The sequence below is a fragment of the Cricetulus griseus genome, chromosome 5 (assembly GCF_003668045.3).
Source record: "Cricetulus griseus strain 17A/GY chromosome 5, alternate assembly CriGri-PICRH-1.0, whole genome shotgun sequence".
Taxonomy (NCBI): domain Eukaryota; kingdom Metazoa; phylum Chordata; class Mammalia; order Rodentia; family Cricetidae; genus Cricetulus; species Cricetulus griseus.
Genome location: NC_048598.1, coordinates 182,697,671 through 182,722,821, shown reverse-complemented (window position 1 = coordinate 182,722,821; position 25,151 = coordinate 182,697,671). Strand labels below are relative to the sequence as shown.

At 51.0% G+C, this 25,151-nt stretch overlaps 1 protein-coding gene across 3 annotated transcripts in view; it reads right to left on the bottom strand.

Moving 5' to 3' along the window:
* Nucleotides 1-491: 491 nt before the first annotated feature.
* Nucleotides 492-25,151, bottom strand: part of Cdc42bpb (CDC42 binding protein kinase beta) — an 83,788-nt gene continuing 59,128 nt past the window's right edge. The window contains exons 16-38 of one of the 3 annotated variants that reach the window (XM_027416633.2): nt 24,968-25,073; nt 24,593-24,717; nt 24,124-24,229; nt 19,709-19,857; nt 18,679-18,773; nt 16,983-17,062; nt 15,585-15,659; nt 14,521-14,610; nt 14,175-14,252; nt 12,974-13,079; nt 12,212-12,348; nt 11,527-11,666; nt 10,713-10,794; nt 9,249-9,465; nt 9,045-9,107; nt 7,176-7,775; nt 4,841-4,938; nt 4,668-4,752; nt 4,454-4,571; nt 4,213-4,330; nt 3,600-3,708; nt 3,438-3,508; nt 492-1,676 (exon numbers count right to left, since the gene is read on the bottom strand). In XM_027416633.2, the coding sequence (XP_027272434.1) occupies nt 1,545-1,676; nt 3,438-3,508; nt 3,600-3,708; nt 4,213-4,330; nt 4,454-4,571; nt 4,668-4,752; nt 4,841-4,938; nt 7,176-7,775; nt 9,045-9,107; nt 9,249-9,465; nt 10,713-10,794; nt 11,527-11,666; nt 12,212-12,348; nt 12,974-13,079; nt 14,175-14,252; nt 14,521-14,610; nt 15,585-15,659; nt 16,983-17,062; nt 18,679-18,773; nt 19,709-19,857; nt 24,124-24,229; nt 24,593-24,717; nt 24,968-25,073 (2,980 nt within the window). In that variant the 3' untranslated portion in view covers nt 492-1,544. Of the gene's footprint in view, nt 1,677-3,437; nt 3,509-3,599; nt 3,709-4,212; nt 4,331-4,453; nt 4,572-4,667; nt 4,753-4,840; nt 4,939-7,175; nt 7,776-9,044; nt 9,108-9,248; nt 9,466-10,712; nt 10,795-11,526; nt 11,667-12,211; nt 12,349-12,973; nt 13,080-14,174; nt 14,253-14,520; nt 14,611-15,584; nt 15,660-16,982; nt 17,063-18,678; nt 18,774-19,708; nt 19,858-24,123; nt 24,230-24,592; nt 24,718-24,967; nt 25,074-25,151 lie in introns of those variants that run through there. The other 2 variants (XM_027416634.2, XR_004770192.1) reach the window with 2 other exon arrangements.

Below are 25,151 nucleotides of genomic sequence, written 5' to 3'. Positions count from 1 at the left end.
AGCAGCCAGTTCTCTTAACCTTTGAGCTATCTCTCTAGCCTCCCAAATGTTTAATTATTGAATTAATGGGCTCACTGAGCACCTAGGTCTCACCCCTGCATGTTACCCTCATGTCTTACTTAAGGCAAGCTCTTAGTGTCCTCATCTACCAAGACTTACTGGAGGTGTCGGTGAGCGGCCACTCTGCCCTCAGAAACATGATTCAAGGGGGCAGGTCCTGCTGCTGGGCCTCCCTGTGGCAAGCCTCCCTTTACTGGCTCACACACTGCTTTGCTGGGGCTTAAGACACAAGCCCCGCCCCCTTTGCCTGCTGCTCAGGCTGAGTGAATCTCCTTCCTCAGAGGCTCCTTGGGGGACTTGCAAACCTGGCATGGCACAGGTGACAAGCCAGCTCATGCTGGGGATACAGGTGCCATGTGTCTCGTTGTGCCTCGCCTCCCCCGAGCGATTTACCTGTGGGCACATCGATCGCATTCAGACAAACCACTGAGAACTGTAAAACTGCCGTCTTCTGCTTTATTGACAGGTAAATTGTTCAAAAATGTTCTCACAATTCAATAATTACAAAGACTCAGACTTACATTAAAAAAGTAAAAACCAGAACCCCCAGCAGGTGACTGCCCCAGCACAAAGCCTCGAGGGTGGATGGGGCCAGCAGTGCCAACTCGGTCAAGTGCACACCCTGAACAGCCAGCGGGAAAGGGAAGCCTGTCCAAGAGGACAGGACATGCCTGCTTACCACAGTCACCGCAAGCCTTCATGGGCTGGGCGGCAGACCTGATCACTCAACACAGGACACAGGGAGGGTGAGGTTAAATACACATGGTGTTCCCGGGCCTGCGGTGTGTGCCGAGGAGCAGGACTGCCGGGCGAAGTCTATGTGACTGACTGGTTTATTAAGCACAGAGGCTCCATGCAGGGTGAGGGGCTGTCCCAGGGCCTGGGGCATGGCTTCCCATGCGCCAGCCTCCTCTGAGCTCAGCAGGCCATGGGCTTGCCAGCCCCATGTGTGCTGGCTGTGGCAGGCTGCAGAAGCAGTGAGAGCCATTGCCCAGTTGCTTTTGCTGCTGCAGCTGGGGCATCTGGTGGGCGTGGCCCAGTGTGAATGCTGCAGTTGTGTCAGGGCTAAGTAAATAAAAAGGCCACAAACTAGCCTCTGCCTCCTTGACACTGGGGTGACGCACAACTTGAGTCTTCTAAGGTCCTTGAGACAGTTTGAGGAGAAAGGGAGGGCTTAGGGCCACACCCCCAGCATCTGCTGAGGAAGCCCACTGGTTAGGGCCTGTGTGGTCCTGGTGGGAGAGGTGAGTGGTGGTCCTTCATGTGCAAACGGAACAGTGTTGCCTTACGGCTGTGCAGACGAACACATCTGGTCGATTGCCACCAACAACGTGGCACAAAACTGCTCATTATAATAAAGATTATTTTTTCTATCTACAAACTGATTCTACATTTCCTTGGACAACACTGGAGGGTCAGCTCAGTCTTGGCACTGACGTTGGGGCCACGTGGCTTCCTGGCCCCACGCTGCTATGCTGGCCATCTCAGGTGTCACAGGCTGGCTGTTCCAGGCCTTCCATAGGGAGCTGGCTCCGATGGGGAGAGTTGGGGCTCGGAGGGCCACTAGGGTTGGAGCTATTGGATGGAGTTGAGTGCTTGGTGGAATCCGAGTCCGGCTGCCAATGCAAAGAGAGACAGGTGAGAGGCAGGTGATGCTCTTGTCCCTGGCATGTGTACAGTCTCAGCAGGGCCTTTAACTTTGCCGGGGAGAGTACATCACCCACTGCCCCTGAAAGGAACAGTGCAGGAGAAAGCCTAGGCCCAAGAGAGAAACTCTGGGAATAAACAGATGGGAACTTCATTGGGTCATAAAAGCCCACAAATACCATATTCAACAGAAACCGCTTCCCTGATGGTAGGGACAAGAACACTCTGCTGCTTTTCTGCCGAAGTTCAGCAGTGGAAGAGGACATAGCACAAGTGACATCATTTTGCACACGTCAGGAATAAACCAGAACTGCAGGTGAATTCAGCAGGCTCCGGGTTCACTATCAATATCCAAAACTCAGCTGTGGTTTTACATACAGCAACTGACATGAAAACCAGACAATTCAGTTCACAATAAATGGCAACGGAACATGAAAATAACCAACCATGGAGGTGATTTGTACACTTACAAACCGCTACCGCAGCTCCCAGTGCAGACTGCCCCTGCAGAGGACCCAAGTCTGGTCCCTGGCGCCCAACCCTAATTTCTGCTCTGGTGGACCTGGCTTGTGCTAGCAACACACACACACACACACACACAGAAACTCGGAGAAACGGGAAGACCCTACATTCACAGACCGGAGGATTATCAAGATGGCATCAATCCCCAAGGTGGTCTCCTGAAATTCCACTGGCATTTTGCAGAAATGGAAGTTATTCTCAAACAAAACTGGGCCTGGGGACACTGGCCTATAATCCCAGCTGCTGGGGAGGTTGAAGAGACAGGGTCACAGGTTCAAGGCCTGTGCCAGAGAAGTGAAGCGACCCTGGAAACTCGGGCTGGAGTTGAGACTCAGTAGAATTCCCAGGACTAAAAATGAAGCTGAAGGGCCCGCACTTCCCGTATTTCCCTTTCAAAGCCACCGTGGAGAAATCAGGGCAAACGCACACAGGCTGTCAAGCCATCCAATTCGGCAAGAACACGACCTACAACTGATGACATGGAGTGTTTACGTGAGGCAGCTGCACTCCAGTCTCAAGAGAACTAAGATCACAAGCACTGGATGGAAACAATGAAACCAGCCATGAGTTTAGATAGAATATCAAAAGCACGTGTAACAGGGAAAGAATTGAATTTTGCCAAAATTAGTAACTTTTTTTGGGTTTTTCAAGAGAGGGTTTCTCTGTGGCTTTGGAAGCTGTCCTGGAACTAGCTCTTGTAGACCAGGCTGGTCTACAAGGCTCGAACTCACAGAGATCCACCTGCCTCTGCTCCCGAGTGCTGGCATTAAAGGCACGATCATTTATGCAGCAGGGTATGGAACCCACAACCACACCACAAGACAGGCTTATTCCTGGAGAATTAGGAATCCACGGTCCTCAACTACACAGTAAGCTGGAGGCCAAGCCAAGTTCTACAAAACCATTTCAGAGAACAGAGCTCAGAGGAGAGGTGCCCAACCCCACAGGAAATCCTCATCCCCAGGTGGGGCGTGTGCCCGGTGACCCCACAACCTTGGTTACACTGCTGCTGGACCTGTGACTCAAGTTGGGTAGCTGCGCATCGCTCCTGGGGTCTGTGTGTTCAGGCCATTGTATGTCAGGGAGGCTGTGCTCCCCACTCTATGGTGTCTTCCTTGTCTGCGTTCCGTCAGCTGGCCCTGGGGTCACAGGTAATGAAGTGTTTTTCCCCACAGCAGAACTGCTGCTTTCCCCGTGTGGCCACATACCTCTCTGTCAAAGTCCTGGTCGGGATCAGACATGCTTCTCAGAGGCACAGTCACTCCAGGCTCAGCCCCACCTGTGGACAAGGACACCTTTGACCTAAGGGAGAGGCCAAGAGGAAGATGGAGTGTGGGGTCCCTGCCCCAGCATCTATCCCGCCTTGATACCTGAGGAGGGCCATGAGATGTAGGGCTTGCTCCTGGACGAGGGCTGCCGAGGGGGGCCTGGAGGAGGGGCAGGGCCCTGCTTCTCCTCTTGGGCAGGGGGTGCGGCACTCTGGAGGAAGAGAGTGGTACAGGAGAGTGGTAAATGAACACAGACAGGGACCACAGTGGGGCTGTCACAATGGGATGGTAATGAACAGGCCAGTTGCAGGCGCCTGGACGTGGCTTCTGACCAGTTAGAGCTAAGAATGGAAGGCAGCTATGTTCACTACCATCACCACCTCTGAGCTAAGAACAAGCAGTGGCAATTGTAGAAAAATCCTACAGAAAATGTTTAAAATGAAGACACGAAAACTGTTATCATCTTACACAAAGGAGCTAGAAACCCTCTTATCTGCCTGCCTCTGCCTCCCGAGTGCTGGGATTAAAGGTGAGAGCCACCAACGCCTGGCTAGAAACCCTCTTCTTGACAGCAGTTTCCTAAGGGAGGTCCTCAGTACAGATGCCCATCTGAGTACCAGGAACGGCCCAGACAGCACACTGAGGCACGACAGGCTGCCAGGTACTATCGCCCAGCAGGGGCGGAGCCCATGCCCACACCTGGCTGAGCACGCACCAGAGGCAGGTCCATCAGCACCTGCATCCCATCCCCGGGGCCCATATGAGCCACATGGTTGAAGTTGGTCGGGTTGGAGATCATTTTGGATCTCAATTCTGGGTCTCTGAGCATCTCTCTGCAAGAAGGAAACATTTGACATTCAGGCATCTGGAAGCATCCTCCAGCTCTAAGCAGCCCTCCACCGCACACTCATGGGACCGGGTGAGCCAGGGACCCAAGCCCGAGGGACCCGCCTCACCGCCGCTGCTGCAGCCTTTCTTCCTCTGGAACCTTGAAGACAAAACGCCGTTTGCTCCGAGTCCGCAGCATCTGCTTCTTGCTGTTGTCGGAGGTGTCGGGCACATTGAGAACAGCTCCTGTAGGGGGGCAGTCAGCCACACATGCCGAAAATGATCAACTCACAGACCGACCAGCGGGTGAGTGGGACAGATGAGGCCCGTGGGGAAGCTCACCTGAGAATTTGTTCTTGAAGTAGATGAGACGTGGGGGCTCACAACCAAGCAGGTTGAGGGTGCCATCGGAGTTCAAAGGTCGTATCTGTGTAGGAGTGGGGGAGACCCGTCATGTATGCTACCAGGGAGCAGAGAGGGCAGCAACCCTTGGAGAGGCCGCCATGCTGTCTCACCCGCCTCAGGCCGATGGTCTGCACCCACTCCATGGAGCGCACGTCAAACACGTCCACCCCATACTCGCTGTACACTGTCACATGGGAGGGGCTGCAACCTGGTGCGGATGAAGCAGAGCCAGTAAGTGTCGAGCCCCACCCTGGCCTGCCCTCTTAGGACTCGAGGCGCAGGCAGGCACATAGGGTTGCCCGTGCTGGGGCTCCCAGGCCAGACGTCACCTTCACTTCCAGTCACACTGTGTTCAGAGGCAAAGGGTGCGTTTTCCACACCACAGTGAGATGCTGAAGCTGATTAGAAAAGCCCACTTCCTCAACTCAGCTCTCTTAGACAGGAGCTTGGCGAGGCTCAACCTGTGAATTCGCTGAGGCAGGGACTGCCTCATTGCTGCCCTGCATTGCTAGGGTGTAAACCTTGGTTTCTTCTTTCTTTTATCTGCATGTATGTCTGTGCCTGGGAAGGCTAGTAAGAGAGTGCTACATCCCCCAAAACTGTACTTACAGATGGCTGGGAGCTGCCTTGTGGGTGCTGGGAACTGAACCCCAGTTCCTAGGAGAGCAGCCTAACCACCGAGCCACCTCTCCAATGTCCAAAGGCCTCTAAAATGATGGAAAGAAGCCAGGTTCCTTCTGAAGACATACACTAACTGCTTTGGTCTGGGCATGCTTGGCTACTCATTTCACAGTGAGGGCACGGTGGACCTCACTCTAGCAAACGAGGGTGAGCATGAGATGTCCTCTCCTCCCCCGGCACTCTTGAGAAATGTTATCTGTTAGGTTATGACAACTGGCTCATGGTCCTCTGCCCCCCTGAGCATGTGAGCAATGCCCACCTGAATGGCCTTCCAGACACAAGGAGGAGCGGTTGTCTGCTTCTCCTCAGCTATGCTGCTGCAGATGGCCCAGCCCCCACCAGGAACCTGCAGTGGCCTTTATGCAAGGCAGAGTATGGAGCAGGTGAGCCTTGGGTCCCAGGCTGAGCGCTGGAGCGCTTCATGAGGCCGCGAGCACTCACCAGAAATGTGCTCTAGGAGCTATGGCTCTGCCCGATTCCATCAGCCACCGTCAGCCTAGGCAAGTAAGCTGCTGGAACTGGCCAAACTGTCCAGCAGTGGTGCTTTACACACACCCACACACGCCCGTTTCTGAACGCCATGTGCACAGGTTGGCCCTCGATTACTAAGATGAAAGTTCCCCACATGGAAATGGGGGCAAATACGCTTACTTGCTGAATGTACGGGACTTCTCATCTGTCATCAAAGTTTGGTGGTCAAACTGACACACTAAAGAGAGCTGAGGGGAGCGTGCGCTTTGCAGGCTGCAGAGCCTCTACACCTCTGTCTCCTGGGACAGGACGAGGAGGCAACAAGGGCTTCTCCACCCTCCCGCTCCTCCACTTCTTCCAGCTCTAAAAGCGACCTGGAATCTGCTCCTCCACACGGGGCTGAGGAGGAAGACCCCTGAAGGTGGACAGACAGGAACATTGGGTGTCCACGCCAGTTATCTCTGCCCCCCTTATAAAGACACTGCACTTGGGGACCTGAGTAACTGTGAAGAAAAATGGCATTGTAGAAGTAAGGAGTGTGCGGCACAGAGCACCGCACTGGCTGCCCGTGAGAAGTCCAGGCAAGGGGGAAGCACAAAGCTGACCTGCCTGCTGCCCCAGCTGCCTGGCTAAGAAGGGTTTCAATCAGCTGACAGCCCCGGCGTTTTAGACGCCCACCATCAAGGAAACAGGACACCGTCTTCTATCACAGCAACCCCAAAGGCTCCGTGTCAAAACCAGTCTGGGCCTTGCTGGCCACAAATTCTTCACTACTTACTGCTAACCTCAATTCCATGGTGGCTGGGCAGGATGGAAGGCGTAAGGCCGTCAAAAGCCAGGGAGTGCCTGGCTCTCCCAGTCTTACAACTTCTCAAGCAAATCCATTTCTTGCCTCTGCACAGCACCAGCTCACACACCAAGTTCTTACAGACCAATATGCTCCGGCCTGCAAGGGCAAGACCTGACGCTGGAGTTAACTCTCCCGGTGACCAAATCCCTTTAGCTTTACACTGCCCTGTGAATTCGTCTATGTGAAATGCCTTTTTAAAAGAAGACTCTAGATCTCTTATTCACTGTGCCTTTCTGCCTAGGAGACCTCTCGCTGTCACACACTGGAGGAACAGGCCCAGCACATAGCCTGCACACACCTGCCTGACGCCACCCTTGTCACTCTGCTCCTTAGTTCTCAGCTCGGGGACTGGGAGACAAAGCAAAGCAAACAGAACACATGCCTGTTTCTGTCCATATGAGAAGCAGCAACAGTGATATGGCAACAGAAAAACATATACATACTACAGGCGACAGGAGCCGCAGGCCACATGAGCTCCTGCATGCGTGACCTCCGGCCTTGAGGGTCCACGTACAGTCCCATGTGGCTGAAGCAAAGCAGGTACTCCTCACTTTTGAGCTCCACAGCACACAGGGCATCGAAAGACTGCTGTGAGAGGAACGCAAGCGAGGGGTCAGTGGGATTTACCAGGTCTAGAGGCTGCCCGTCCCCCTGGATGCTCAACAGAGAGAACCCAGAAGGGTAGCCAACACAGAGCCTGTCCTTGAACACGGCCATCCACTGCACGTGTCCTGGTGCCACCATCTCACTGAACTTCCTGTGGAAAGGCTTAGTTCTCTGAATCTCGTAGCAAAGGATCAGCCGCTTCACGGCGACAAACAGGCAGGTGCACGAGCTCTTCTTGACTGTCCCTGTTGCTATGAGCTGGCAGCCTTTCGTTTCCGGAAGCTTGACATCGAAGTTGCTTGCTTCTGCTCCATCAAAGGAGGACCAGGGGCACAGGTGCACGTGGCGGCTCCGGCCGCACAGGAGGATGATCACCTTGTCCTTGGCGGCCAGCTCGATCTGGTACACCTTCTTGCAATCAGCAGCTCTGACGATCACTGCGGCCAGAGGGTACAGGTGACTCGCTCTGGCTGGCAAGGCCCTTGGGTCCCTTAGCAATCAATCCTCCCACCACAGCCAGCCCTGGGGTCAGTGTTGCAAATGCCTCTAAGAGAGACATAGTGGCACCTTGTCTCAGCTTCCTGACAACACTGTCCTGTACTCAGTGTGCCAGGTTGTAACTGACACAACACAGAAAGGCCCTGGGAGCTGGATCTGGACTTTCCCCAAGCTCATCCCACTAAACTGAGACACTGGCTGGCTTAGGGCTGTTGTCTTCCCTGGTCTGCAGCCTGAAGGGCTCAGCTGGCCACAAGCTCTGGCTACTGTAGGCTCTGGCTCACTCCCTCAATAGGAAGAGGCTATGGAGGGGGCAAAGGCAGGGAAAGCCACCTTCCCCTGCTGGCAGGAGAGGAACACAGGAGCTCTGGTCACGTCAGTGCACCAGCATTGCCGGGTCCTCTGGAAAGACTCTGTGATCCGCCACTCACCCCCTTCTCTTTAAAGAACTCAACAGAGGCCGATGTGGCAGTGCACACCTGAGACCCTAACACAGGAAGCAGAGGCAGTGAGCGTGCTCTACACAGGGAATTCCAGGACGGCCAGGGTCATGCCTGACTCAAAAACAAATGAACAGAAGAATTCAGTAGAGGGCTGTAGACGGCCGTGGGTGAGGGTGCTTTGCTGCCAAGCTGGAAACCCTGAGGAGGAGGACCCCAGGATCCACACGGTGAAAGGAGAGCCAACCACCACAGGTTGTCTTCTGACCCCTGTACTTATGAACGTGCACACACATATACACGGAAATAAAGGTGTGCTTAAAAAAATCAGCTGGCAAGGTAGTGTGCAATGCTGGCACACGCCTTTAATCCCAGCACTTTGGGAGGCAGAGGCAAATGGATCTCTGAGTTCAAGGCCAGCCTGGTCTACAGAGAGTTTTCTAGGACAGCCAGGACTACACAGAGAAACCCTGTCTCAAAAAACCAAAGAAAATAACAGACATAACAAGGGATTTTTTACTGTGTCTCCAGCACCATGTCTAGGCACTTAAATCCTGCCGTGTCAACTGGAATTCCTATCTATCCACTCAGCGTCAGCATGGCTTTATTCTATTTTTTTTTTTTTTTCTTTACAGCACCTGAGATGCACGCCAGGGCCTCATATACTCTCACATGGTGCCACACAGAGTTCCAGGAAACCACTGAGCCCTCTGAAGGGCCCACGTGTCTGGGGCCGTCAAGTAGAACTCAAGGTGCTCTTCTACTCACCATCCCGTGTGAGCTCAATGACGTAGAGTCCCTCCTCCAGGCCGACTGCAATCCTGTCTCCATCTGCAGAGATGACACACAGGTCCTGTGAGTCAGGGCCTGCTCCTCCCAACAGGAGGAGCTGTCCACACATTCAGATGGAGGGGACCCCACTGCCATGCTCATCACCTGAGTTCCCAGACCACATAGGCCCTGCAGACATACCCACGATAGCAGCAGCGAGAACGGTCTTGATGAGTGGCAGAGTACTGTCGTAGGCCTCCTGGGCGACATGCACTACCTGGCTCTTCAGCCGGTTCTTATGGAGGATAGCCTGTAGCCCTTCAAGGATCCCAACCCACTTCCTCTTTTCGTTCTCATTCTCTGTCAGGATGAGCAGTGAGTTGGTCTTAGTAGGCGAACCTAAGAGAGAGGCCGTCACCTTCATGAGAGAAACAAAACAGACAAAGCCATGAGCTGCCAGCCAGATCAGAGCAGGGGCTGTGGTAGAACCACCCAGCCACAGAGGTCACAAAGGGGATGGTAAGAGGCTCAAGTCCATGTCCCTGGGTCACCCTAAAGACCACCAATCTCCTCAGCTGCCCATCAGGCACTGGCAGGGCAGCTAACAGGAAGGGGCAGCACTACAAACACACAGGTCCCTTCCTGGGCAGATTTCAGCTTATTCTGCTTTTGTCAACACTATCACGTAAACATACACTCTAAAACTGCTTTCTTGGCCAGGTGGTGGCGTACGCCTTTGATCCCAGCACTCAGGAGGCAGAGGCAGGCGGATCTCTGTGAGTTTGAGAACAGCCTGGTCTACAAGAAGGAGTTCCAGGACAGGCTCCAAAGCTACAGAGAAACCCTGTCTCGAAAAAAAACAAAAAGAAAACAAATTTCTTGTCCAATCCTGTGGCATACACTTTGATCCCAGCACTTGGGAGGCAGAGGCAGGTGGATCTCTATGAGTCCAAGGCCAGCCTGCCACATACCTATGGCAGGACATCCAGGATTAGACAGGGAAGACAGGGTCTCCAGTGAGTGTTCACTAAGCTAAGCACCCTTAGGAACCTGGAAGGCTCCATAGTCACAGAACAATTGTCGCTCTGAGCATCTGGGAGAACAGAGCTCAATTCAGAAAAACAGACAAACCAGATGTAGCCATTTTAAAATGTTTTCTGACTTATTCACAGAGGAGTATGTATGTCTGGGCGGGGACCCTAAAGCAAGACAAGAGGTATCCCTTTAGTGCTGACACTGTGGCCAGGGTGGAAGGAACACCAGGTTGAGGGGGTGGTTAGTGAAGACAGGGGCACCATGGGAAGTTGGTGGCAGGCGCCTCATGAAACAGGCTGTGTGGGGAGGGTGCTGTGCTCAGTGAGGGTCAGCTAAGCCAGGCAGGTGGCCAAGGAGCAACCTGGTGCACAGGCAGGTGAGGGGCCACTGGGGACACCTCCTAGAGCTTGCTGCAATACAGAGATGCTCGGGAATGTAGGACGCAGGGCCTCACCATGTAGCTTTGGCTGCCCTGGAACTCACAGGTCTGTTGCCAAGGGCTGGCTCCCAAGTGCTGGGATTAAAGGCACCTATCATATGCCCATGGTCCTTGTTAGAATTGCTGTCTTTTAACTGTGATTTATTTTTAAAATGACTGTCCAACAGAAATGAAATCAGAGAAACTCATACCCTGAATATACATGGAATGTCTCGGCGTGTTGCGTGGATGACATCTGAGGCCAGGACCGAGCTCACGGAAAACCCCTCATCTCTGGTGAGAGAGAAACACACACCGTTTTGGGAAAGCTTTGCATTTTCACAACTCGCCCTGACATCTTAACAGGTGGGACACTGAGATCAGAGTCCCCTGCCTGACTTGCACTGTCACACTGTCCCCCAGTTCCAAGTTCCACATCAGTTGTTTCTGGCTTGTCCTTAGTACAATCAGGCAAAAGCTCATTAACCACTTGTCAACAAGAAGCAGAAGGTGCTGAGTTCACATGGGAGCGCCTGCTGGATTGTTTCCCTCCTCAATGGTGCCCAATCCTTTGGGCTCAGGCCAGGATATAGCTATTATGGTAGTATGAATAAGAATGGCCCCTATAGGCTCATATATTTGAGTTCTTAGCCACCAAGGAGTGGGATCGACCGTTTGAAAGGATTAAAAGGATTAGGAGGTGTGGCCTTGGAGACAGTGTGTCACTGGGTGGGCTCTAAGGCTTTAAAAGCCCACGGCAGACCCAGTTTTCTTGCTGCTTCTGGATCAGGATGTAGCTCTCAGCTATTACTCCAGCACCATGTCTGGCTGCATAGGCCATGCTATGCATGTCACTGTACTCCCTGTCATGACAATGGACTGAACCCCTGATGCTGTGAGCAAGCCAATTAAAATTCTCTTGACAGCTTCTCCAACCCTGTTACCATTCTTCAAATCAATTTGGATTTGCCACTGTGGGCAGAGCACACTGCCTACCAGGGCAGTGTTTTGCTTCACAAGATGTACCTGAGGTCCAAGACCTGACTGGCAACGACGCCAGGCTGGGTAGACTTTCCTTCCGGCAGGTCGTACAGAAAGAGTTTGCAGTCACAAACTACCGCATAAGCCCGTTGCCATCCTTTCTTCACCCCTGTGGGCTTTGGGACCTATAGAACAACAGTAACCACGCTTCTGCTTCCGCTGGGCAGCAGAGACCGCCAGACCCCGAGCATTTCTCTCACTCTGTCTGTATCCACGTGCTGTAAGACTGACTGTCCTGGTCCCCAGGGGTTGCTCCACCATCAACCCTCTTCACAGACTGGTAGAGAAGCCCATGTCTGGGTAAGCCAGTCTTGGCTCAGGGCCTGACTAGAATGGTAGCACAAGCCATACTGACAACTCAGCATGCTACAGCTGGACAGAACATGGAGATGGCCCAGGTTCCTGTGCTCTGCAAGTACCACTTGGCTTTGGAAGCTTGACTTTAATTTCATGATCAGACACCCAAGAAGAGTAACTGGAGGAACCCGAGGTACTCAGGCTCTTGGTCATGTAAAGCGTCAGTTGTGCCTGAGCCCCTCAGGGTACCAGGGCTGCTTCACACAGCAGAGGGACCACTTCAAGAACAGATGAGCTATGATCACTGGTCACTACACCAAAGAAATCATGAGCTGACCTAATGAAAAATGAGCCACAAGCTGGCTCCTCCTACCTTGACATAACCCTTGTAGGCTGTGCCTATGCCCCTCTGCACATCCACACCGAGAGGCCTCTTGGACTGCTCAGGAGGTATGGGGCACACCTGGGGAGCACTGTCTTTGCAGGACACATGGCAGGAAAATGCACACACTGAAAAAGAGGAGAAGTTCCAGGAAGCAGAATGGCTGCGCACAGGCTCTGCACACACACTGCCCAGGAAGCCTAGGTGTCCAGTATGGCAGGCTCCATAGAAAACAATTCTCAAAAGGCTTCAGAAGAAAAGCTCAACACATATGCAGCCCACACATGAAGAGGGGCTGTCTGAACAAGCGCACACTGTGAAGTCTGCCTTACAGTCACCCCATGAGCCTGCCTTTAATCCACCCGCCAGTCTCCAGACCTGCTCACTGAGGTCACCTGGGCATCACTGCAGGGCAGCGATCAATGATGTATAGTCAATGAGGTGGAGGTGTGATCTACAAGGCCCTGAGGTGGAGGTGTGACCCGCCGGGCCCTCGGGTGGAGGTGTGATCTGCAGGGCCCTCCTCAGGTGGAGGTGTGACCCGAAGGGCCCTCAGGTGGAGGTGTGCTCTGCTTTACAGTCATTCTGAGGTGATAACCTGGCTACTGGATCTACACACTGTGCAGCACTGCTATGAAGAGCAGGCCTGCCCCAAGCCGCTAACAGGGGCACCCCATTCCTTTTGCTCAGCTGGTGTGAGAACTCCACCTGGAGCAGCAGTGTGTCCATCTCTGGCATTTGGCCACCACTCACCTTCGCAGGCATAGCCCTGCCGGGTCAGTCCAACCATCAAGGACGTGCAGTGGCTGCACTGGGTGGGGCTGGAGAACGACTTGATGCTGAACTGGTGTGCTTTGGGCTGCAGGGAAAAATAAGCAAAACCAACCAGGTGACCGAGAGCCAAGGAGAAGCGGGTTGGTCAGCTCCTGACTGGGTCAGCCCCTGACTGACTCACACACAATCTGCCTGCTTCAAGCCATCTCTCTTCCAGCTATGGGTTCTTCATCAGTGGTACCTAAACCCCAAGGTCCCAAGTCAGAACTCAAAGCCACCCCTGCTTCCTTGGGTTAGTCTGTTACAGACAGCTGGGCTAAGTCGTGGTGTTACCTGTCACAACTGATATTCTACTTGGATTAGGAGCACCTTCAGGGATCAGGACCAACTGGATTTAGGGAGTTGGCCTGGAACCCTGTCTAAGTCTAGCTCTTCTTGGGTGTGCGAACAAGATAGCACTTTTAATTTATAAGAAATATGAACAGCAAAATCTTGGAAAGACCCACTGTCCTCCAGCCAGGAGGACAGAAAAATTAGAATACAACAGACAGGGGCAAGAACTGTGGGGCTAGCTGGAAAGACAAGGGTAGCCATGGCGGCCTGCTAGAAAGCCCACATGTTGTGACAAACTTCTCGGGAAGACACAGACACAGGCAAGACCATGTATTTCTTGAGGAGTAGGGAGTGGTTAGCATAGCCTCAGGAGCTAAAGAAAGTGGCCAGAGAGGAGACAACAGTGCAGTCAGCACCAGATAAAGGCCACCTTTACAGTTTCTTCTCCAGGTAGCAGAAGCTACTTAACAAGTGGCCCTGCACCTTTGTCCAGAATTCTACACAAGCCTGAGTCCCAAAGCCAAAGCACGAATTTATAAATCACTCTCAGGTCTCCAGGGGGAAAACATCAATAGACCAGGTCTGTATTAAAATAACAACAGACACAAGTCTGTGCCAGGCGTACTGGCTAAAGGCAGCCAAGCCAGAACCTCAGGGCCTACACAGAAAACTCAGGATGATCTACCCAGTCGAGCTTTAGGGCTAGTAAAGAAAACAAGGTGAAGACACACGCACTGAGGTACCATGTTCTTGCAATGCTCACACAGAAGGCAAGGTCCAAACCACATGCTGTGGACAGCTGTTTATGTCAGAAATATTCTCTACAAAGCAATGTGAGAGGGCCTACCTTCGGTCCAGCCATGGCGAGGGCCTGCGTGTTGGGCAGTGGCACAGCAGACGGCCTCTGCTGGGGCCGAGCCACATCCTAGGGGAAACGTGCAGACAAGTGAGATCCCACTTAGCTGCCAGGGCCTATCTGGGGTTTCTCTCTAGAATTTATAAATTATTAACATTCTGAATTTCTAATTCACTACATTGTTTAAACACCTGTCAAGGATTCCCTCATTTAGCTGATGGTGTGACAGAGTTCTGAAAAGGAGAGGCAGAAAGGAGGCCTGCAAAGGGGCCTAGCTACAAGTTGCACAGCAGACCCCTAGGGCCCACAGAGCACCCACAGGGCTATGCGGTCTTACCTCCTGCTGCTCTGCGCTGGTGGCCACAGACACTGATGGGGACAAGTCCGGCTTTGAAGCCTGTGTTTCCTGATCACTGGCTGAGCTGGTCTGTGAAAAGGAAAAAGGGAGTGTTTTTTCCTGGCTGGTGTATTCTGTCAGGGTCTGGGGACCCTATATCCTAGTCACTCCCAGGTCTCCCATGCACCTGCTTATTCACAGCTACCTTGACTGTCGTAGGGAATGGCAAGTCACTACTATTGCCAACAGAAAGATGTGCTTGGCCACCTCCCTAACGTGAGCCTTCTCTCCTCCAGGCATTTAAAAGCAGGAACCAGGGCCTGGACATGTTAATGCACACCTTCAATCCCAGTTCTCTATAGGTAGATTTCTGTGAGTTTGAGGTCAACCTGGTCTAAATAGTGAGTTCTAAGCTGGATAAGGCCATGTGGTAAAAATCTGTCATGTTTTTGTTTTTAAAGAACTGGGAAAACCAACCTCAGCCCTCAGAAAAGGAGCTGGGAATACCGACCTCAGGCAGTCCTCAGACCGTCCAGATAGTTAACCTCCTTCCAGAGAGCAAGAGACAGTTCTATCACACACACAGCCTGACAGCTAGAGCTTACACTTCCCTGAAAGCAGTGTCTTCCTCTAACAGCACCGGCATGCACAGGCGCACACACGGGAATGTTCAGCGGCGCTAGTGTGGGCGACCACAGAGCCCACAGCTCAACTGTGTTCCACTTCTGATCCCAACAGCACACAGGGACCACTTTCCAAAAGCTGCAATTGCTCAGACCCCAAGTAAGACTGCACGTTTGGAGGGAGGGAGTACACAGCACAGGTATAACTGCACACCCCAGGGCTGGAGTTTGTAAACAATCCCTGTGGACAGGGGCACCAATTAGCTAATGAGGAGAGCTAGTAAATGTGAGCATCACCCACAAGGGCAAGTTAAACTAGTTAGCCATCCACTGGAGAGTGAAGAGCAAGCGGTTTAAGATCCCAGTTTCCTTAGTTGTTAGTCGAAGGATGCAGATTTAGCAATCAGAACAGATAGGACGCTGCCTCTGAGGGAGACTCACAGAAGGGCATTTGCAGTCACTTGCGTCCTCCCACAAGGCTAGCAGAGAAGATGTAGACGAGGAGGAGAGCGAGTCCTTGGTGTAACAGACAGGAGGAACACAATCATCATTTCCCCCAGTAACCCTGGCATGGCTACTGTCGAGACATGTTTCTAGCTCAGCAACATGTTTAATCTGGCAAAGTACAAGATCTCCCAAGTAGTTCTCAAGACTGGAAACTTTTAAGATGGACCCCAGTACAGCTGAGGGTTTCCTCATACTTCACACTCAAATGACAAAGCACTGCAGAGGGTCTAAAAACGTCAGGATGCTGATGGCTGTTCCACCTCCACAGTAAACTCAGTCCAAGCTGTGACTTCCACACTGGTGGATGGTACCGTGAAAGCCACCAGCCACTTAGCTCTCTGGGCACCCTATGTGCAAGGTGAGCGATTACCACTGTAATACATTTGTGCTTAGGAACTGAGGACTCGCTGGGCAGTGATGGAGCATGCCTTTAATCCCAGCAATTGGGAGGCAGAGACACTCAAGTGGATCTCTATAAGTCTGAGGCCAGCCCGGTCTATAGAGCCAGTTCCAGGACAGCCTCCAAAGCTACTCAGAGAAATGCTATCTTGAAAAACAAAACCCACACCCACACCCATTCAAGGGAAAAGACAGCTTGCTGTTTGGAAAAAGCTACAGATACTCTGATGAGCGAAGGCACAAGAATGGCTTGTCACCCTGGAATCCTAGCACTGCACCATGTTCACTCGGTCAGCTCCGAGAGACTCCGGCTGCTGCCACTTCCACCCTGGCGATGGGCAGTGGCCATCTTGGCAATTGTCAAGTGGCCTCTGTACAGAAAGAACCCCAACTCCTGTGCAGACTTAGGGCCAACAGTTGTAAGGAACTAGCAGAGCAAGTCCACTTCACTGCTCCAGAAGAGGTAAGCGGCCCTGGAATGCCTCCAGGGTGTTTGCAGCACCTGAATCGAGCGGGCTCATCCACTCTGCAGGGCATTCTAAACACACCAGCAATCACACACCGGGCACCTGGAGGGTTACTGGCTCAGGGATGAGCAGGACCAGGCAGGGTCTTGGTAAGTGCTTGGTACTGAAACACTTACAATCATTTTCTCCATTAATCACTGAGTACAAGCTATATAGTCACATAAGAATGCTAGAAATGACAACATGACTATTAGTATTTATATTCGCCTAGTCTCCGGGACAGAGGACGCCTGCAGTGTCCTCCGCCTTCACACCCGTGACTTGCCTGCCCTTGATGTCACTGGCACAACTCTCACAACAGTGTCAGACCTTTTGTTTCGTGGTACATTTTGGGCTCACAGGCAGTCAAGTCAGTCTACTGTTTCTAACTTACATACACCTGTTATTTTCAAAAGGCAACACTCACTCTAAATGTCAGGTCATGGGCAAGAGGGGCCGTGTTGAAATACTCAAAGATGGAGTCCTGGAGATCTGGAAGCTTGAGGCCTGCAGGAGAGAATGGAAACTGTAAGGACAGCAGTCCTCGCTGTCAACCCGACGGGTCTCCAGAGTTTGTGGAGCTAACACAGTCCCCCTGAAGAGGACAATCTGAGAAAAGGGTTAGAGGAAGCTCTGTGATGAGAAACACTGGATAGAGGAGAGACCCCAGAGACCACATGGAATCACCAGAGAAAAGACTTTAAGATGGGCAGTAAGTGGGAAGACACCTCAAGAGCGCAGGCCAGAGTGGGTTCCAAATCAACTAATCACCCCAACTTAAAAGCTGAAACAGCACTAACGAGGCTGCAGTAGAAGACCAGTGTTTGAGGACAGTCTCATCAACACAGCAAGACTCTGCTTGTTTAAAGTAATGTGTGTGTGTGTGGGGGAGGGAGGGGGCGGCTGGGAAAATGACTCAGTGGTCAGGAGCACCGGCCACCAAGACAAAGATACGAGCAAACGCAGCAATGCACATAAAATACTAATCAGGAAAATGTACTTGTGTCCCTTGAAGAGCCTGTAGGTGGGAACGTTTTCCTTTTTCAAGGGAAAGCAAGATTAATAAACTCAACACAAAAAATAAGGAAAGCCTTTTCTTTTTCTGGGACAGGGTCTCATGTAGACCAGGGTCACCTTGGATTTCTGGGCCTTTTCTACTTTCTGAGTGCAGAGCTTGCAGGTTTGTGTGCACCATGCCAGGTTTCTGTGGTGCTTGCGTGTGCCAGGCAAACACCTAACATTAGGCTACAATGTACCTTGCCTTAGAAAGGCTCTTTCTTAGCAAAAGTCAAAGGAGGACAAAATATCAGCAATTTACATCACAAAAGGATCAACATATAAAAAGCTTCTAGAATGTAAGACAACCTAAATTTAAGAAATAGACAAAAGAAAGAAAATTCCTGTACTGCGATCCACCTATTTGGGACAGAGAATCCCAAATGATTATGAAGTTCACTGAGTGTGGTCTGGGGACAAACCATCATGTCCCAGACTGACAGATGTGATGTTTTGCCTTTTGGTATGGACAAAGTTTCACTTCTAAAACTCTATCCCCAAATACTGGCTGCTTTATGCACAGGCCTACTCACTGAGGCATATGGGGGAGAGGCTCTATAGACTCCAGTCTGGCCTCCAACTCGGGATCCTCCTGCCTCAGCCTCCTGAGAACTGGCGTTATATCTGTTCCACACAATACCGCAGCACTTCCCAAGTGAGCAAAGGGCAGGAAATGGCCCAGTCCAGAGGGCACAAAGCAGCTGTAAACGGCTCCAGATGTTCCCATGGGCTGTAGTCTAGTGGCCTCTTCAGACAGAATAGGGCTACCTCTTGTGTGATCAGGGGACATGAATGTGTGACTAGTGTGTGTGTGTGTGTGTGTGTGTGTGTGTGTGTGTGTGTGTGTGTGTGTGTGTGTGCTTTGATTTTCAAAGGAAGAAGTGACCAAAATTTATGGTTAATTTGGGGGAAGGTATTTTTGAACATATTGCTTCAAATTTTTAAGTTTGGAAGTATTTTTATACAACTAAAAATAGCTTTAATAGCTATTAAGAAATACTAAGAAGAAAACCAAACATTAGAAAAGGCAGGTATTTAGTAATTTAAATCTTTAGGTTTTAATTTACCTGTATCTGCTCTAAATTTTTCTTCCATCTTTTTCTTCAGAATCTGCATTTCTTCTAATAATTCCCTGTTTTTGGCTTCGGATTCCTTTAGTTTACTGAAATAAAAGCAAACAGCTATAAGTGCCGGGAGCAGAGGCCACAATCACTGTTTTACAGTGTGATCGAGTGTGAGGAGGCCAGGGCTTTCTTGGCTTCCTGGGAACAGCTTAGGACATGCTAGGCCTTTCCACTCAGCATAATACAAAAAGTTCAGAATTATGAATTCAAACACAGACTTTAAGCCATGGCTGAGGGGTTACGGGAGAACAAGTCTGCAATCCCAGCAACCAGGAAGCAGGGACAAGGGAATCAGGAGTCAAGGCCAGTCTGGGCCACATCACACCAACAAAACAGAACTATCGGAGGAAGGGCCTGCTCAAGGAAAATCAGCTCATGAAACTGTGGGTAGTTTCTGCCTGCTATCTGAGGATAAGCAGACACTCCAGATACCTCCCATGGCTGTCATCCTGGGACACACTTCCCCAAGACCAACACCAGGACAGGGCCAGCACCCAGCAGAGGCTTGGCCACTAGTCAACAGGATGACATTAACTTTCACACACCTATACCTTGGTCTCACCACCTATAGAATGGGGATGATGTCTACCCCACTAGGATGTATTAGGGGTCACACAATTCCAGATATTGTAAATGCTAGGCAAGGTCTCTACCACTGAATGGCACACCAGCCTTTTGGCTTTTTTTTTTTTTTTTTTTATGATCTGTCTGTGTAGTCCAGGCTGGCCTTGACCTCAAGATCTGTCTCAGCCCGAGGGCCAGGATTACAGCACCCAGGCTCCTCATTATGTCTTGAGAACACTGACACCCTCTTGGAAAGGCAATGATCTACAGCCTGGCTTGTATAAGCTATGCCTAAGTGCACGTTTCCAGTCAACTGGCTTAAGGACCTCACTGTTCTGCTGGAGCAGGGAGCGCTGTCCTGAGCAGCCTATAGGTCAGGAGGGCCCAGCCAGCTCCAGGACAAACCAACCTTTCAAAGGAGAGGCTTGTGTCTTTGACCTTCCTCAGCTCCTCTTGAACCAGCTGCTTGGCACGGATCTCTGCCTCAAGAGCTGACTGCAGTTCCAGCCTCGCAGACATGTCTAGCTTCTGACTTCGGCGAACTTTCCAGAGTGGATCCTTTGGTTAATTAAGATAATAAAAATACATTTTAAATTACTTAATAAAATGAATACAAATAGCCAGGCGTTGGTGGCACACACCTTTAATCCCAGCACTGGGGAGGCAGAGGCAGGCGGATCTCTGTGAGCGCGAGACCAGCCTGGTCTACAAGAGCCAGTTCCAGGACAGCCTCCAAAGCCACAGAGAAACCCTGTCTCAAAAAAACAACAACAACCCCCCCCCAAAAAAACAACAACAACAAAATGAATACAAATAAGTAATTCACCACTTTCAGTCTCATACCTTTAGTATATTACAAATTACCTCCATCAGTACTGTTTTTAGTTCTAGTATCTGCAATTTTTTTCTTTCTGTAGTGCTGGGGAATGAAGCACGAGGAAGGGCATGCTAGCTAAGTGCCCTACAACTGAGATGAGTCTCCAGGCCACTATTTTCTAACTTTTTATTCCTTTAGGAGTCTTTTTTAAAAAAATTATCTTTATTATTTTTACTTATGTATACACTGTGTGTATGTGTGTCTATATGACCATGTGAGTCACGTGTCCATGGAGACCAGAGGTGTTAGATCCCTTGGAGCTGGAGTTAACAGGTGGTTGGGAGGTGCCAGGCATGGGCACTGGGAAGCAAGGCCAGGCCCGGTGGATGGCCAGTGTATCTGCTAACTGCCATCTCTCCAGCCTTTCCTAAGACTCCTTTCAAAACAAACTCTAGCCCAGGGTGGGGCATGGGAGGTGGGGGAAGTAGGGGAGGGCACACACCCTTAATCCAGGAGCTGGAAAGGCATGGACAGATCTCTGTGAGTTCTAGGCCAGTCTGGTCTACATACTGAGTTTCAGGCCAGCCACAGTTACACAGTGACACTGACTCAAAAAACCAACAAAACAAACAAAAAACTTTGAGAGAGTCTCCCTATACAGAGCAGCAGTTGGCCTTGAGCCCCAGACCCTGTGCTAGCCTCCAGCTCCAGGATTACAGGTGTGCACCAACATGCCAGGCTCTGCCCACCCCCCCCATAATCTGAGCCAGAGAGATGGCTCAGCAGTGAAGAGCACTTGCTGCCCTTCCAGAGCTCCTCATCGGGTGGCTAAGCTGATAACCATCTCTAACTCCAGTTCCACGGGAACTGACCTTTGCCGCACCAAGCAAACATGTAGTAAACATACATGCAGACAAGACATTCATTTTAAACAATAAATCTAAAAAAGACTGTTACAGTTTTCCTTATTGTGTGTGTGGACACACAATGGCATGCACACAGAGGTCAGAGGGCAACTGCAGGAGAAGGGGCTGTCTTTCCACTGTATGGGTTCTGCAACTGGAACTCAGATCACCAGGCTGGGTGGCAAACTGCCTTTACCTGACAACTGGTACCAACCACTGCCCCAGTGCTTCTGCTTAGGTTTTTGTTTTTTGAGACAGGGTCTCACTGTCTCACTATATAGCCTTGAACTCATAGAGATCCTCCTGCCTCTGCCTCTCAGAGACTGGGATCACAAGCCACAGCTGGTGCCATTTTTAAACAAAGAATAAATCTCATTTTTGTGGCACAATGTCTGTGTGGGTCCACTGGACACGGGGCCTATAAGTGCTTCCCTACCTCTGCAAACACTTCACTACCTCTCCACCCTAGCGGACTGTCATCACTAAGTCCCACTCACAGTAAATGGCTAAAATTACTGTGAAGAGCAGGAGGAATGAAGGAACAACCTACGAGGAGGAAGCCATAGTGAATGGAGCAAAAACCAGCTTCATGACTTCATTCTTAAAGAGGCTCAAATCCCATGTTGTTGGACTTCTACTTAACACAGCTGACTTTCATTTTCCACCCATAGCAGTCAAGAGAAGAAAACTGATCCAGGGAAGAGGTTTTTCAAGATTCTGTCAAAGGGACCGGGGTGGGGCAGGGCGGGGCGGCCCCCTAGCTAGATGCTAAAGATGGTGGTGGACTCTGTAAGGGAACCTTGGGGTTCCTCATTGTCAGTCTCTCACACATAGGATGAGTTTCTAAAGAACTAATGGGCAAACAAAACACTTCTCTTAGAGCAAAAAGGAAGCATTCTCATTCAGTTGGCCTTCAACAGGAAGATTTTTGTCTTTGTTTTTCGAGACAGGGTTTCTCTGTAGCTTTGGAGCCTGTCTTGGAACTCACTCTGTAGACCAGGGTGGCCATGAACTCAGAGATCCGCCTGCCTCTGCCTCCGAGCGCTGGATTAAAGGCGTGCGCCACCCCTGATACTTTCATTTGACTACAAACATGTATATAAAATACAACTAGAATAAATCAGAAAATGAGAAATGGAATGGGCTTACTGAATACTCTTTAATTCACTCATCATTTGGTTTGTTTCTGCCGTGTGTCCGTGCATATGGCACACAAGTACAGAGGCCAGATGCTGACTCCAGGAGATGTTTACCACTATCTTCTGAGAAACAGTCTTTCACTGGAGCCTGAGGCTCACCAGTTAGTCTAGGCTGTCTGGCCAGCAAGCCCGGTCGGTCGGTCTGTCTGTCTGTCTGTCTGTCTGTCTGTCTGTCTGTCCTCCCAGTGAGGACCACAGCTGCTGCCATTGCATGAGTTTTCACTTGAGTACCGAGGGTCAGACTTAAGTCTCATAATTGTGTAGCAAGCACTTTACCAGCTAAGTTACCACCCTAACCCCAAACTCACTCAATATTCTAATCTCTCTCCCTCCCTTAATGTGCACTGCTTTTGTCTGTATATACTCTGTGTGAGGTGTGAGGGTGTCAGGTCCCCTAGAACTGGAGTTACAGTTGTGAATTGCCATGTGGGTGCTGGGAATTGAACCTGGTCCTCTGGAAGAGCAGTTGGTGCTCCTAACCACCGAACCATCTCTCCAGTCCCCTAACTGGTGTTTCTTAATCTAGAATCTAAAATGTTTTCCACCATAGAGCAAAACACAAGGCTGCTTCCTACCCTTTTGCAGAAATAAGAATTATCCATGTTCTCAGCTGTGTGTGGCAGCGCTGGCACATGCCTTTAATCCCAGCACTTGGGAGGCAGAGGCAGAGGCAGGTGGATCTCTGTGAGTTTGAGGCCAGCCTGGTCTACAAGGCGAGTTTAGTGTTCTCAAAAAATGGAGACAAGTAGGAAGTGACCAAAGTTACCACCTGTCAGCCCAGGGTCTTGGCATCCAGTACTGTTTTCTCAGGGTGGAGGACTCCAGGCTTATGTGTGGCCAGCCAGATGTTCACCTTGCCAACCCTGGCCATCCACACCCAAGCAAATATCCCTTCAACCGGGAAAACATGGAATTTCACATTCTAAATAAAATTCTCCATTGCTACTACCTTTTTTTCACGTATGCATATACACATCACTTAAGATAAGAATATATACCTGAAGAAAGGACGACAGGGGCTAGAGGGACAGCTCCAGCACTTTATTTTATTAAAGGCACACATACTATTGCAGAGGACCCAAACTCAGTTCTCAGTACCATGCCCAGCTGCGCACAGCTGCTGTAACTGCAGCTCCAGGGAGCTGACTCCAAAGCCTGTGGCCTCTGGAGCTTCTACCTACACTCCCATGCACACACACACACGGTTGAGAAGGGAGATAGGAGCTGAGACTGGCAGTGTACCCCCACAATCCCAGGAGCACACAAAGGCTGAGAGTCTAGAGGACTCTGAGTTTGAAGACAGGATGGGTCACAGAGGGATTTCTAAGTCAACCTGCACTACATCATAAGATCCCATCAGGAAAAGGTGGCAGCTGGGCAGAGCTGGTACACACCTTCAACCCCAGCACTTGGGAGTTCCAGGACAGCCAGGGCTGTTACACAAAGAAACCGCATCTCAAAAAACACAAAACAAAAAAGGTGCCAACTGGTCCCAACACCTCTGTGGTGAGAAGATCTGTGGCAATGGCTACTGCCTCACAGGAGCAAGAGCAGAGTAGGGTGTGGGGTGTGGGGTGTGGGGTGGAGAGTGGGGTTGGGTTGGGTGTCCCCAGAGAGCCCAGAGTCTGCTATACAAAGTGAGCGCATGGAGGATGACGTCAATAAAGTGCCCCGAGCAGTACCCATCCTGGAGCTTTGAGGTCACACCTGAAGGTACCTGGTCAAGTTAACAACTGAGGAAATGACCCCATGAAAAGCTTGCCCTTAGCTGCCGTATCCTGCTAGGCACATAGCCCTCCTCCCTGGAGCCACCGGATGGCACCTAAGCTGCACATCCACATATACTACAGCACCAGGGAGCTTGGGAGGAGGGAAAGGAGTTGGAGTTGAGAGAGCACCTTACCAGAGTTCTTGATCCCAAACTAGAGGTTCTCAAAGCCTCAAGCTCTTCCGTCATCTTAGAAGCGAGGGCTTGGAGGTAGCCCCTAGCATCTTTCTCATCGCTGACCCTACACAGGGAACAAGCGTTTAACTTATGAAGGTGAGCAGTTCTGCCTTCCTCAGGACAATGTCACTGTGGCCAGAGCACCAGCTGCCTCTACTGAGCAGAGGAAACACTGGCCCTGCCCCCCTTAGGGTCTCCCTAGTTGTGTCTGTGGTCATGGAAGCTCTCCACCCATGTGTCACCCACAATGAGGAGCATAAACAGCTCACCCCAAGTCCTAAGGGGGTCTCCCCACCCTTAGTCTACTGTGAAGACCACTGCTTCCCAGAGGCAAGGGGTTCAGGAAAACAGCAGTGAGATGTACTCCAGCCTTCGGGAAGCAGGGCAGCCACGGAGCAGCTTTGCAATGGCGCTGCCGGGCACGTACCACTGAATGATCTCTGCGATCTGTGCTTCCCAGTGCGCAACCGACTCCTTCTTGGACGCCAGATCCTGCAGCTCATCTTCCAGCTGTCTATTTTGGGCTGTGAGTTTGTCCACAAAGGAACAAAGCTGAAATTAAACAATGTGACCACATCACATGTCTGTCTGGCACCTCTTCACTACCCAGCACGGTGACAGCAGAAGCGCTGTGGCTCATCAGCATTGTGGGCTTTCACTGTCCTGACCCAAGTCCCAGCTAAACTCAAACCTGAAAGTGACAGAGCCAAGGATGAGCAGCTTCTCAACAAATGAGAACATCCCACTGAAAAGACTGAATGTAAAAAGGACCAACTTCCCTCCGTGGTGAGGGCCCAGTCACCTTTTCATTCTCAGCGGTCAGTTTCTTGTTCTCATCCAACAGCATAACTCTTTCTCGCTCGTACTTATCCTTTACCGTGCCTACTGCCTCCTCCATCTCATTATGCCTGTGGAGGTGAAGGAGAGAGCACCTCACTAACACAAGTCATGGCATGCAGCAAGCTTCCGTTTCTCGCCGAGATCCT